This window comes from Emericellopsis atlantica (assembly GCF_019669845.1).
Source record: "Emericellopsis atlantica unplaced genomic scaffold F5Z01scaffold_17, whole genome shotgun sequence".
NCBI classification, from domain to species: domain Eukaryota; kingdom Fungi; phylum Ascomycota; class Sordariomycetes; order Hypocreales; family Bionectriaceae; genus Emericellopsis; species Emericellopsis atlantica.
The window spans coordinates 358,808-372,633 of record NW_025764719.1 but is presented as its reverse complement, the minus strand read 5'-3'; the positions used below and the strand labels follow the sequence as shown (position 1 = coordinate 372,633).

Genomic DNA, 13,826 nt, shown 5'->3' with positions numbered 1-13,826 from the left:
GCCAGAGATCATATCGACAACTTCACCAAGCGATACAATGGGCGCCAAAGGTGTGAAACGCAAGGCCACGGCCACCAACAAGGCAGCCAAACTCCCTGTGCGCGCAAGGAGCAACGAGCCCGCACAGCCAGAAGCGGCCAAAGGCACAATGATGGTTTTCGACGACGACGATGACGAAGGAGACCAGATAGTGTCGACGAAACTGTCATCCATCGAGAAGCCTGTGTCGCGGGCCACAATTCCCGACAGCGAGGAGGACGAGGACAGTGACGACGACGACGAGGCCCCCGAGGCGACATCGACACAAAACATTGCATCCAATGCAGAGCAACTAGCCGCCGCAGCCAGCAAAGCGGCTGAGGAGTGAGTGCTCTTGTCGGACGTTTTGTTTCTACTACATGTACTGACATTTCAGGCTGGCCGCTACACAGAAGCGCAAGCGACGGGAACGGGATGCGCTCTTCAAGCAACAGGCAACCAGCCGCAAGTCAAAACCAACGCTCGCAGAAGATGGGGACTCCGACTCGGAAGAATCATCAAAGCCCACAAAGACAAATATACCCGCTCTGCTGCCGGAAGAGTTCCTCACAGACGAGTCGGAGCCCGATTCTGATGCAGAGTCCTCTGGCGATATGGACGACCGGCCCAAGAGGAGACGGGTCGCCCACGTCGAGCGTACCCTGACGAGGCTGGATCGAGGGCCAGCGGATGAGAGAGTGGGATCAACAATGTTCAGCGTGGCCAAGACGAAGACGGATCCGCGGTTACCGCCCAAGATGAACAAGAACGCGAAGCACCGGAAAGATGCATTGTTACAGAGGAAGCGGGCGCCGGTCCAGCCCAAAGGCAAGTTCTTCAAGAAATGAGCTGCGATTTGGAGGATGGTCTCGCAAAAAGGCTGGACAGTATGGGTCACTCCAAGTGTCGATAGGGCATTATGAGACACAAGCCATGGGGTTGAGGCTGCCAGCATAGCCAGAGCTTGGCGGACGTTGTTCTCGCTGCACAATCCGAACAAGCACCAGGCACTGCGTCGTCCCAGCAAGATGGACTCCGTCCCTGACCTGGCTGGGAAGGGCGAACTTGGACTCGCAAGCCGTCCGGCAACTGGGTATGCGCAAAGGAAAGCTTCGTCTCGCGACACAACTGAAGCACGCGAGCCCCTGCTACTGTACATACACGGTGCTCTGTGTGTTCTTGATGGAGGATTGCGACGAACAAGCAACCGAGCTTGAGTTATGATCTTGCTACTGCTAAAGCATGTTTGGGCACTTCATATTGTTAGACACGAGAGACGAGAATATCATTCAGGCCTCAAGAAGCCCCACGTGCTGTCCTGAGAAGTGCCTCCTGACGGTGATCATCACCAGCATGCTCAAACAAAGTTCCGACAAGCAGCATGCTGCATTGCTACATGACATGCCGTTGAAAGTTCCGTCAAAACCCCTGCTCTTCCTGTCATCGACGGTCGACCGGACCTCTCGCATGAAACAATCACCATGTCCACAGTCTGCAGCGGCAACAGCTACCGTGCGTAGTTATTAGAGCCCAGGGCCCGGGTCGAGATGGTGCGACCTTGACGACGCACTGGTGCTCCCGGGGTTTCCCTCGGCCGACCGCACGGTGACACCTGCAAACCTGTTCGTCCTGAAGGGTCGAAAACCTGGCAAGCCAAGTCGCCTGGGCCAGAACGAGCCCCGGCAAGGGTCTAGTCCGGGGAAGAGGCTGGTGAAACGCCACGCACAGGAGGGCGTTTGATGGGACTGGTTACCAGCCCTTGGGTATAGGAGACTGATACTGGTTCATATCGTAAGATGTCCGCCCGTGCTGTTTGATTGGGAATCCACCGGGCAGCAATTTCGAAATCTCCCTTGCCGACGGACGTCGACTGTGCGCCGACACTTGTGCACCTGTTGTTCACTGCCAAATTCCAATCAGTAACCCCAAGCGCCGTGTGACTCCGCGAGTCAGAACTCGGGGCTTGCCAAGCTCTGTAGCGAGATGATCAGATTGGATCTACGTACAGGACCGTGATCAGCTTCCGCAACAGTTGATACCCGCAGACCCGGGCGACTTGACTCGAGCCCAGCACACCATTCACAAGGGTGTCTGTCTTTGGACGGTGACTATCGCCTGGCGACGGTGAGACATGGGGCGGGCCTACAGTGGCCCAAACCGTTATCCTTGTCCGCCAAGAGCCGGGATGCTCCCGCGTGCCTTTTGACGCCATCCACAATTTGGCTAAAAGGCGGTTCAGCTACAGGGTAATCGTCGTGCTGAGCCACGAGCCCTTTTCCTGCTCTGGTTCGTGCGTCTGTAACGAATATACCCTATTGTATTACTTTGCGTGTGAGCAAAGTCCATCACGAGTGCCCTTGTCTTTCTGCAGTCTGCATCGGCGCGGGTGCTGCTATCCGCCGTCGTGCGAGGCTAGCCACGTGGTGAACTCGTGATGCTGTCAAAGACTCAAGAGAGACAGACTGAATCGCTAGCGGTGGGTAACTGTGGCTTTTTGGCTGGACGTTCGCGTCGGGCTGCATATGGTTTCTGCTGGCCAACCGCACCATGCTCTCGAGCTACCGGCACTATGGACTAGTTGGGAGGACTGCCTGTGAGTTTGGACTCAGCTCAGCGCCTTGTTGATAACTTGATGGTTCGTGGTGCAGTAGTGTCGCGACGGGCTTTCCACACACGGCAAATTCGACGAGCTTTTAGCGCCCAAAGTGTGGGAGTTGAGCGGCTTGAGCCCAGTCCAGCCCAGCCGTTCCTCCAGAACATGCAGCGTTGCACCATCATGAGACGACCGCTCCCAGCGGGCGTGGCGTGCTATCGCATGCTGAGGTTACCTTGAGGCTTGAGAGTCGCTGCCTGATGTGCTCGAAGGGGGGCGGAAGCTTGCGGAATATGGCAAGACGGCGCGGATAGTCGTTAAAAGCGTGTGCCAACTTCCACGGATACTTGGCATGTAGATCACCAGCGTCCCAGGGTCTTCCAAAATCCAACAACAGAGTTTGCGAGTTGCCCCTGAATGCCTTCACAAAGCGTGTACTTCACACGTCCAGTACCAAGTTAGCGAGTGCCTTGCCATCTGCTCTGAGTCTGACTTCCATCCGCATTTGCGCACTTCTTTCCATTTGAGGAAGGGAACGTCACATTGCTCGCTCTAAAGGAGCGCATGCATATGCGCAGGTGATGCAGAGGCTTCCTGTCGCTAAGTTGGACTGTGCAATCGTGATTGAGCTGGGACCATATCCAGCTGGGGTACCTTACTCGTGAGCGTCTTTGCCCGTTGATCCGAGCTATTAGTATCAATTGTCTGCGTATTGTGGTTGAACGCTGAAGAACGATGGACGCGGAACAATTACTTGCTTCGTCGAACTTGATATTGTCTGCCCGGAGATTAAAATCCTTGGTACGTACTTACGTCGTGCATGCCATGGCCTTCTGGAAGTCTATTGGAACGGCGTGTGCTATTATTATTCCCTGCCGATACAGATTGCGACGCGGCAGGTCAAGAGGGGTCGAGTTACGAGATAAAACCGTGATCTGGTCGGAAGGTCGAAAAAGCTGCGTGATCAATCAATACTACTGAATAATACAGTATTTAAAAACATTACTCGTGGCGGACGCTTGAAGCTCGATGCGCTGCGAGATGTTGATGGATATGCGGCTCTCGCTAAATTACTAGACTACGTACGTAGTGTCAAGAGCAGAACACATAACTTATTACAGTACGTATGACAACGACACATGTCCAAGGTTCAACAGAGGAGCAGAACTGTGGCGGTATAATACCTCGGCAATCAGTTGACCCCATCCGTTTGACAGCCTGAGCTGTTGGTAATTACTGACTTGGGGTACCATTCGCCAACCTGTCCCGTGCTGCAGAAATCAACACATTTGACCCTCACGGGTTCGGCACTTACCGCCAGAATCTGCCGACATGCAGTCACTGTCCAAAAGCAAGGAACCATGGCGGAAAGGGAAGCGAATATGGTGAGCGCTGGGTCAATCTTATCACTGGCACTGGCAGCTTTGAGGGTGGAGGTAGTAGTGTCTGTTGGATTGCAGTGAATGATTAGGAAGGTGCGAAAAGAATCCTCAGATCACGACGCACGCACAATGGCTCTACTGCCGCTGTAATTACCTCTGGTTGGCCAAATGATACCTAGCTATCGGTGACAAATTGCCATGTCGTGCATTTCACACATGCCTGTGAATCATTTTTACTGTAGATTCCTTCGAGCATTGACCACTTTGCGCATCGTAGGGGACCAATCTACACTAACGTTAATCGTTTACAAAGAGTATTTTAGTCGGCCCAACCAATGGTGCGCGGCTATTCTTCTCCATCCCTGTCAACGGAGAAAAAAAAAATCTAGACGTGATTCTCCTGATGATCGCCAACTAGTAACAGATTTGATACGATTGAAACCATGGACTGTCTGCGTAGTGCTAGTCTAGCGAGCTTTTTAGTGTGAAGCGCTTCAGGGCAAGCTAGTAGTGTCACCTCATCGTTGCGCCCTGCTCGTAAGCTTGACGTGGGGCAGCGGCAGACTGGACGCTCCATATTGCTGCAACCGTGAACCCCCCTAACGCCAGCTGAGGAAGGTGCCGAATAATATTACGAGGCAAAGTGTAATAGAACGTCGAGATGCGTCGAACATCAGCCGAGAAATGAAAATTCCCTTTGAAGTCTAGCCTCTCATAATTAACGTGCTGTCTCGTGTCAGAGCTGCGGCCGGGGCAAGCCTGGCAACATCCGCATGAAGCACGCTTTCTAGCGTCTGGGTTCAACTCCACCAAGATGTCCAGGTCCTGGAACCAAGTCACACTGTGCCTAACGGCGGATTTGTCGCCCACAATGCGCGCTGCGAGCACGTTCATACTGTGCTAGCATTGTACATCCGCGGCATTGACGGCCTCGACGACTGATCAATAACAGCAGCCGCACTACAGACAGGGTTTGTCCTTGTTAATATTGATGAGATGTTGGTGTCGGAGCCATCTGTGGGACCTGAACGCCCTGGGTTCTCAAACACCTGGATCACCGGCATTCAACACTGACCCAGAAGATCGGGCACAGCTCTTGTAAGTTGTGGCCAGCTGTGTTCCCGTCTCTCAAGTCTCGACGACAGCATCCGTCCTTAGGATGGACAGATTCACGCAGCGCAACGTATCACAATCGAACATGTCAATGTAACTGTGCCCTGAATCATGATAAAACCCACGTACGTTACCGCTACGTAAGACATTGTCCAATGATGTTTTATACGGCTCTCAGCGCGCTTCAGAGCCATCATTTTTTGGTTTGCTTCTCGGTGGAAAAGCAACCAATTCCTATCCTGTTTGCAATGACGACGGATCTTCCTACATTGAAACCTATTGAGACAGCTCAGTAAGCATCCCGCGCCAATTCCAGTCCTCTAATTACGTACCTACCATTGTTTTGTCTGCTGCATGCACCTGGACGTGCTTGGGTTTCTCCTGGATGCCGATACAGCCCACCACGTCGGCACTCATCGACGCTATAGACAAGTAATAGCATCTTGGCACCAGTGGTTCATTGAAGTACCTGACAACCTCTGGCGAGAGACCGATGAAATTTCAAGGAGCGGCACTCAGGCTCTGCAGTGTCAAGAGCGCACTTTTCAATCATCGTCGGCTCAAAGCGGGGCTGGTGAAACATCTACGACTCACGCCCACCAAGCGGTGTCTCTGTAAGGGTACGCTTGGCAGGTTCTCTCCAAGCTGTCATTCGCTGCTCGTGGACAGGATACACGTGGAGGTCTCTGTCAGTCCGAGACAGACCTCAGCCAGAGCTGGATATTAGTACGTACGTTCGGCTCGATTTGAAAAACCAGCGCATGTGAGCCGGGCGCTAATTGATGTCTACGTAGTACAGGCCTAATTCTACGACGACTCGACGATTCATCTGTACGTGCACAATCCCCGACGCCAGATCCACATTATGCGGCCCAGCCAAGACTCCAGCCACAGCCCAGGGTGCATGCATATTGCAGCACTACTGCGTCAAGGATCATGGGTCCAGTCGGTCGGCCAGTGCAAGGCGCTCCATGCCCTTCTGAAGAAGACTGGACTGGAACTGGACGGCCGCCAGGCCTCGACTGGCGCTGGGAGGGCCCGTTAGGTGCTGGGCGTTGGGCAATTGACCACTGTAATGGGAGAATCGACAGCGTCCAGTCCAGTCCAGTCCGCAAGCAGCTGAGCGCAGATGGCCGGCATGCCCCTCCAGCCCTCCAGTCCATGTCCCCTTTTCACTATCGCGCTCCAGTTCAGTCACTTGTTCCTGCGTCCGCGCTCCTCCTCCAGGCCTGGCCGGTCTTGGTACTTTGTCTGGCCGATCAACCAGCCAGCTCCATGTCCCATGTCTTTTTCTTCCTTTAATCCCCCCTCGTCCCTGATCCGCCTAGCCTTCCTCTGCTCGCCTGCAGCAGCCCTTGTCTTGCCTTACCACTCTTGGTGAGCGACTGGAGCGCATCCGATCCTCTGCTCTTTCCTGGTGCGGCCTCTTCCTTCGAGCTGCAGCCAATCCAAGTCTTCTACTTTCCTTCTCGCATCCGTCTCCTTCTCGTTCCTTTGCCAGACCCTCTCGCTACCCACATTGAACGTGGACGTCGTGCCTAATCCTGCTCTTTCGCGCCTCAAACCAGCCTCGCACAACGAACAACAACCAGCCGACTCTCAGAACAAAGAAAGAAGCGTGGCACCAGCAGGCAGCATCTCACCAGCGCCGATCGACCTATAGCGACTAGACCCAGCCCAGAGAAAAACCTCGGCAAGTGAGAGTCTCAATCGCTGTATGCCACAACGCGTCCAAGTCCCGACGAAACAGCGCGCTTCATTCTTAGAACTGCCGTCTCTCGATTATGCAACGGCTGTCTTGTGACAACTTCCACTGCAAAACCGCTCTGTACTATTAAGCCGCCAATGTTCAATCGATTTCACAAAAAGCCTAGCTACGGACAAGCTCCGAGCTACGATTACGGCCTAGGAGATCAGCATCATCCCATCTACGAAGCGCCGACGCATTTGTCTGAGCCTGGTCCAGGTGCTTTCCCGTCGCGATCAGAGTCTCGAAGACCAGGGCCTGGGGCTGGTTCATCAAGCTTTGGGACGACAGCACCGGGTGTCGACAAGGGTATGTGCGCCTTCGACCTGTATTTCGGTCTTCACATGACATGACACTCCCAACCGGCGGAGCTGTGAAGGGCCCTGATGCGAGCAATAGCATCCACAGATTCATCTTGCTGACGCCGCTTCCCCTTAGGTTACTCTGTCAACACGACACCACCCGCGCCGTACCACAACGGAAGTCACAACTTCCCTCGCTCGCAGTCATCAGCAAGTTCTGTGAGGTCCGGTCTCAGCAACGTCTCGCGCAGGGTTGGAGGGATCGATAATAACGTCATGGCTACGCCGGCGGACCGCAGCCGCACGCGGCGCGAGCGAACCTTTGTCGGCAGCGAGTGTGCAGTTTGCGAAGAGCCTTTGGAACATACACTGAGGGGCGAGCGCGTGCTTCAGTTCTCTTGCAGCCACGTGTCTCACGAAGCGTGTTTCTACGAATTCATCCGCGAGATCGACTCGCAGTACTGTCCGACATGCGATGCTCCGCTGCATCTTGATACCAGCCGCGGCGGGAATGTCATTGATATTGGTCAGTCGCTGGGTGGTTTGACAGGAAGATGCCTGGCAACTAATGCAGATGCAGAGAAAATCAGCAACATGGTGCGCTCCGTTGGGGATCCGAGATCCATGCAGACCCCAACGCCTACGTGGGACGCCCAGACCGTTCGCCCCCCCAGCGTGGAGAGTGGCCAGCGTCGTCACCAGCAGCAACAGCAGCAGCAACAACAGTCCCACGTCGGTGGCAGGGACAGTGCGCCTCGTGGGAGCGTACGAGACAGTCGCGAAACACAATCGACGGGAGATCGATATGGTTCTCGCCATGGTCGGAGTGACAGCGAAGTCACCGGTGTGACGGGCATGGGTTCCTCCGTGAGCTATCCTGAGACAACGCAGAGCGGTCCCCCTCGCCGGCACGACTATGACTTGCAGGCCATGGAGACGTCACCTGGCAGTCCTCGCACTATCACGCGCAATCCGATCCCGGCCCCCAGCGTCACAGTACGGTCCGAGTTTCCAAGCCTCAACCGGTCTCGGCAGCAGCAGACTTTGACCTGTCTCGTTACTATTGAGGTCCCCGACAGCAAATGGAGGCCTGACCCTGAGGACCTCGGCGCAGTTGCGCCACAGGCGCCTCCTCAGGCCGGTCTGGGTCGCATGGACGAAGTGGCTACACAGCGCCCACCATCCCCTGCCCGAAGTGCACCCAAGTTCTACCCGTACGAGTCTGCCGAGGTTTTGGAGGAAATGACGGAGAGCCTACGCAACAGAGTCGACAACTGGCATGGCCTCGACTTTAGTCGCTTCGGCAAGTTGCGCTTATATGGCACGCTGCGCGTCGGCAAGGACAAGGTCAACTGGCAGGAGCTCGAGTGCTTCCTCTTTGCTGAAATGCTCATTTGTGTGAAGGAGAAGAAGATACCACAGCAGTGGGATGAGCATGGCGCCCCTCGCAAAGCTCGCTGCACACTCAAAGGATCTATCCTGATCAAAAAGCACCTCAACGAGGTCACGGAGACGGGGAGTGTCGACGAGAACGTCTTGACTCTGGGATTGTCGGTTGCCGAGCTGCCCCAATTTCACCTCCGCTTCGAGAACCGCAACCAGCTCAAGCTTTGGCAACAGGCTCTCTTGGACCTCAACTCGGTTGAACAGTCACCGGTTCGCAGCCCCGACTACGAGCGCGACATGTCTGAGAATGACGAGGACGCCGAATGGCAACGCAGTCGTCCGCAACGCGTCTCATCTGTCGCTTCTTCTTGGGGTGCTGGCAAGTCCGTCACCACTGCCCCCACCGAGTACACAAGCACCTTTTCTAGGAACCCTCCGATTCCTAGCTCGGTCCATGTTCCGATCGACGTCGTGGTCGTTGTGCCCATTTCATCGTCTATGCAGGGCGTCAAGATCAACTTGGTTCGCGATGCTCTCAAATTCATGGTCAACGCACTTGGCGAGCGAGATCGCATGGGCCTCGTCACCTTCGGCTCGGGTGGCGGCGGTGTTCCCATAGTTGGTATGACCACCAAGGCATGGCCAGGTTGGAGCAACATCTTGGGGTCGATCAAGCCGGTTGGACAGAAGAGCCATCGTGCCGATGTTGTCGAGGGTGCCAACGTTGCCATGGACCTGCTGATGCAGCGCAAGCACAACAACCCTATCGCCTCTATTATGCTCATCAGCGATGCGTCGACCTCCGATGCTGACAGCGTTGACTTTGTTGTTTCTCGCGCCGAAGCTGCTAAAATCACAATCCATTCGTTCGGCTTGGGCATGACCCACAAGCCCGACACGATGATTGAGCTATCAACCCGTACCAAGGCCTCGTATACCTACGTCAAGGACTGGATGATGCTACGGGAGTGCTGCGCAGGCTGCTTGGGTTCCATGCAGACGCTCTCACACCAGAACGTGAAGCTCAAGCTCAAGCTTCCCGAGGGCTCCCCTGCCAAGTTTCACAAGATTAGCGGCGCCCTCCAAATCACAAAGCGTGCCACTGGCCGTGATGCAGAGGCCGCGCTGGGCGATCTTCGCTTTGGCGACAAGCGGGACATTCTCGTTCAGCTGGTCGTGCTGCCAGACAACATTTCACACGATCAGCTGCCCCAGGACCCCTGGGATAATATCGTCTCTGGCCTGGAGGCACTGGGTGGTCCCATGGACAATGACAACGAGCGGACGCTTTCCGTGGAGGAAGTCCCTCTGATCCAGGCTGACCTGTCCTGGGGAGACATTCTCCGCGACGGCGCTGCGATGCAGATGCCACGATCATCACTACTAGCTATCACTATGCTGCCTGCCACATCTGGGCAAAAGAAATCCTGGCAAGGGTCGCCTCCCATCCCGCCCTATCCGCACGTCGTTCAGCGGCGCATGGAGCTCCTCACGTCCGACATGCTCACCAGAGCGCTGACCCTCGTAAGTCGGGGTCAGCACGAGCGCGCGCACACACTGCTGAACGAGACCCGCTCTATTCTCAAAGGACTCGGCAAGGGAGGTCTGCCACCTGTACCACAGCCCGCCAACAAGTCTGGGCCTTCGACACCTCATCCCACAAGCACGGAGGCATCGTCCCCCGACCTGTCAGGCACGCCTGACCGCAAGCGCAGCCCATCGCCTCCGTCTTCTACACCTGCGGGCAGCAACGGTAACGGACCACATGTCCCCTTGCCCAGCAGCCGCTCCAACGACGGACTTGGCCTGAGCTCGGGCATAGATGCCAAGACTGTCGCCGCCCTGGATCAAGAGCTCGAAGCCAGTCTTGAATGGATCAACCACCCGGCCGTATTTGGTCGCGACAGTCGTAAGGCTGTGCTGCAAGCTATTGGCGTCATTGCTTCCCAGCGGGCTTTCACATTCCGCACCCCTGTCGAGAGCCTCTGGGCAGGTCGCGTCGGGGGCGTCAAGCGCCTTACAGAGAAAAGCCGAGAATGGCGCGAGGGCGGCGGCGAGGGTGGCGGCATCGTCGAGGAGACATGAACATACGCATATCGCAGCATGCCAACGTCTCGGCCACCTTCTTGATGTTGAACATGGCGACGGTGCCATCCACTTTCCGGAGTTCGCTTACAATGGAACTGCTTTTGGGTTGTATGGCGAAACGCGCAAGATGCACTATCTGTGGTTTGCAAGGATCTTCGGCCTCTGATTTCGCTGTTTCTGTTCTTCTTTTCGGGCCACCTCTAGCTCAGTGGAACTGTTGCCAACCAGTTCATCCTTTTCAGATCTTGCGTTTCTCTTCTCTCATACCCGTCACAACGGCCTCATATCAAGGCTTGTGCGCCTTTTTGCTCAAAGTTGACACGCTTTGTGTTAGCTCTTTCTCTGCCTTTGGACGTTACATATTTTGGTTATCGGTATCTTATCGCGGGTGCAAGATGAGGAACATGGTCGACGTTATCATGTTGGGTTCTGGGACTTTTGGAAAGTGATACATGGGTCATGGGACCTACAACGAGCGGGAAGATATATGCAATGCTATTTCAGGAAATCGTGTGCACTGCGCGACCTTTGCGGAAAGGCCCAGTAGGGATCTCATATTGCGGAGGAAACGGAGAAAGCGACATGACTGTTGCTTCTTATCAGACATAAACATACGCACGAATGATCAAAGAGACTCAATAAGCTCGCACTTGACGGCCTCCACAAGTTAAATATCGGTTATCACATTCTTTCTGCGTGTACGGACTCAATAGTGCTGAATGGCAAAGACTGTTCGATCTATCAGATGGCATACAAGCACATGAAGGGCGTGCTGCGTTTCGCGTCGCTTGTGTAACATATCAGCCTGGACATTCATGACAACATTCCTTTTTCTCGAAAAGGGGCAGCAGAAGATGACTGGCTTTGACTCTTGCTTTTCATTTTTGGTCATTGTCAGTGTTGGGCGTGGCTGACTGACGTCCTTTTGACTCCAGTATTATCTGTGTTACAGTCACATTGTGTAGATAATCCTCCCTCGCGCCTCGCACACCCCCTTGGCCCAATCTTGGTCAGATCGTCGTCGCTTAGTCCTCATCCCAGTTCTATTACAGAAAGTCTGTGGTTAGCCTTTCCATCTTTCTGGTGGTGACAGGGGGTTCGGAGGTGCAGTGCTCACAGGGTTGGGGCCAGGAGGCTTAGGCCCTCCAGCTTGTTTCGCGACAATGATCTGGTCAACAGAGAGGACTGTGCGTGCAGCTTCCGTGGCCAACTTGATGGCCCAGTACTTGGACACCATGAGGTCCAGAATGCCCTCTTCTCTCGCATCGAGGATACCGGTGTCGTCGTCGTTCTGTGTCCCGATTAGCATCGCACTTCGTCAACATTGTGGGGGGTTATTCATGTAGCGTACGTCAACGTCAACACCTGTATCCCAGTCTTCGCTCTTGTGGTGCGCAGCATACAGCCTGCTCAGCACCTCCGTGGCATCGAGGCCGCAGCTCTCGGCAAGGGTGCGGGGCACAACCTCGAAAGCCTCTGCATACTTCTTGATGGCGTATTGGCTGAGACCGGGCGTCTTCTCGCCAAACGCCGTTATCCTCTCGACTAACTGTGTCTCTGTGGCACCAGCGCCAGGCACAAGACGAGGATCACGAGTAATGGCCTTGACGACGTTGACACCGTCGTCCACGGCACGCTCAATGTCGTCGAGGTGGTTCTGGGTGGCGCCGCGGAGCACCAAGGTAGCTGTGCGGGTGACCTCGTCCTCCTGGCGGAAGACTGTGACGCGGTCACCACCAATCTCAAGGGTCTCGACAACGTCGATGCTGCCCATTTCGTCGGGCATGGGGGCACCTAACCGCGCCAGAGGCGTGGCGCCGACGACGCGGCATACTCTGCGCAGCTCGAACTTGCTGAGGATCTTGATGCACAGGATGCCGAAGCGGTTGAGGTAGTGCATGGCCAGGTCACCCACGCGGTCGCCGACAATGACCGCCCGCACGCCCGAGTCGTGAATCTCCTTGATGGAGGACTCGAGTTGCGACTCCTCGCCCTGTGTGAAATCCATCATCTCCTTTGCGTTGTGCAGCAGGACCGTTCCCTTGGTCTCGGTCTGGCTGCTGTCGATGGGGCACGTGTAGACGGCGACCTTGGCCTTGTTGACCTTCTTGATGGAACCATCAGGCTCCTTGGGGAAGACCATGCCCTTGACCACCTTGCTCTGCTCCAGGCTGCCGCCCATGATCTTGACGACGCGGACATTGTCCACGTTGAAGTTGAGGGGGTTCTTGGGCAGGACAGACAGCACAGCCTCGGCGACCAGATCGGCGAGGAAGTCCTCGTTGCCGTTCTGCTTGCTCGCGACGACCGTCCTGATGGCCTTGCTCAGCTCCTCCTGGTCCCGGAGATCCTCCACCTTGTCGACTGAGAGCTCCTCCAAGGTCTCGAGGGCAAACTTCTGTGCCTTCTCGTAGCCAATGACAATGTCGGACGCCTTCAGTCCCATGCGTAGCAGATCCTCCGCCTTGCGCAGCAGCTCGCCGGCCAGGATGATCACCAGGTTCGTCGCGTCGCCCATCTCGGACTCTTGCTGTTGGGAGGCCATGACGAGCAGCTTGGCAGCGGGGTGGACGACCTCGAGCTCGCGAAGGATGGTGGCGGCATCGGATGTGAGGATCATCTTCTGCAGGTGGTTGATGATGATCTTGTTGCGACCGTACGGACCGAGAGACGTCAGGACTGTGGACGAGATGGCACGGCAGGCCTCGACATTGCGCATGACAGCGCCATCTTCGGCATCGTAGCTAGGGTCGTGGTGGTTAGCATCGTCGTGACCCCTATCCTGGGAGCTGCCACCAGTTCCATGGTGGGGTGGACTCCTGGGGAAAAGAGTAGAACTAGAGCTTACTTGTTGTAGCCGCCCTTGAAGAGGCCGGCGTTGGGCGCGTTCGGAATGTTGAGAGACATGTTTGCCGTATGCGATGACAGTTATACAGCAAAATGAATGAGGATGGGTGTCTCCAGCTTCTTGGAAATCAACCTGGACTGGAGCTGCCTGTTGGATCACCGCTCTTAGAAAATCTTAGGCTGTGTGGTTGGAGGTGCCCCACTACTGCTACACCGTGACTGCTACGGGGAACAGCGCCCCTCCGGGCTGAGTTGATCCGCTCCGGCTGGGGTGGCTCTAATATGCGAAAGGAAGTGGACTTTTGAGGAGGCGGTTCTCGTTTACATGGGCATGATAACAAGGTGAAGAG

The 13,826-nt window shown here is 55.4% G+C and overlaps 3 protein-coding genes across 3 annotated transcripts; 2 read left to right on the top strand and 1 right to left on the bottom strand.

Moving 5' to 3' along the window:
- Window positions 1-37: 37 nt before the first annotated feature.
- F5Z01DRAFT_675211 (uncharacterized protein) lies at window positions 38-866 on the top strand (the record flags this gene model as incomplete). Its single annotated transcript, XM_046265125.1, has 2 exons — window positions 38-363; window positions 416-866. 2 exons carry the CDS (start codon window positions 38-40, stop codon window positions 864-866), a joined length of 777 nt encoding a protein of 258 aa, XP_046117223.1.
- Window positions 867-7,431: 6,565 nt separating this feature from the next.
- On the top strand, window positions 7,432-10,626 carry F5Z01DRAFT_624090 (Pleckstrin homology domain-containing protein; the record flags this gene model as incomplete). The annotated part of the gene is made up of 2 exons (XM_046261358.1): window positions 7,432-7,681; window positions 7,736-10,626. 2 exons carry the CDS (start codon window positions 7,432-7,434, stop codon window positions 10,624-10,626), a joined length of 3,141 nt encoding a protein of 1,046 aa, XP_046117222.1.
- Window positions 10,627-11,302: 676 nt separating this feature from the next.
- Window positions 11,303-13,664, bottom strand: F5Z01DRAFT_658451 (chaperonin Cpn60/TCP-1 family). The gene is made up of 4 exons (XM_046263699.1): window positions 13,478-13,664; window positions 11,981-13,373; window positions 11,747-11,920; window positions 11,303-11,672 (listed from the first exon to the last, which is right to left on the bottom strand). Exons 1-4 carry the CDS (start codon window positions 13,534-13,536, stop codon window positions 11,655-11,657), a joined length of 1,644 nt encoding a protein of 547 aa, XP_046117221.1. The 5' UTR covers window positions 13,537-13,664; the 3' UTR covers window positions 11,303-11,654.
- Between the last annotated feature and the right edge of the window lie 162 nt (window positions 13,665-13,826).

What these genes read in the sequence shown, in the direction of transcription:
- F5Z01DRAFT_658451 (XM_046263699.1), bottom strand. Translation starts at nt 13,536, where the DNA reads ATGTCTCTCAACATTCCGAACGCGCCCAACGCCGGCCTCTTCAAGGGC. An exon ending in TTCAAGGGCGGCTACAACAA is followed by an intron (nt 13,374 to 13,477) that starts GTAAGCTCTAGT and finishes CCACGACCCTAG; the next exon opens with CTACGATGCCGAAGATGGCG. An exon ending in ATACAGGTGTTGACGTTGAC is followed by an intron (nt 11,921 to 11,980) that starts GTACGCTACATG and finishes ATCGGGACACAG; the next exon opens with AACGACGACGACACCGGTAT.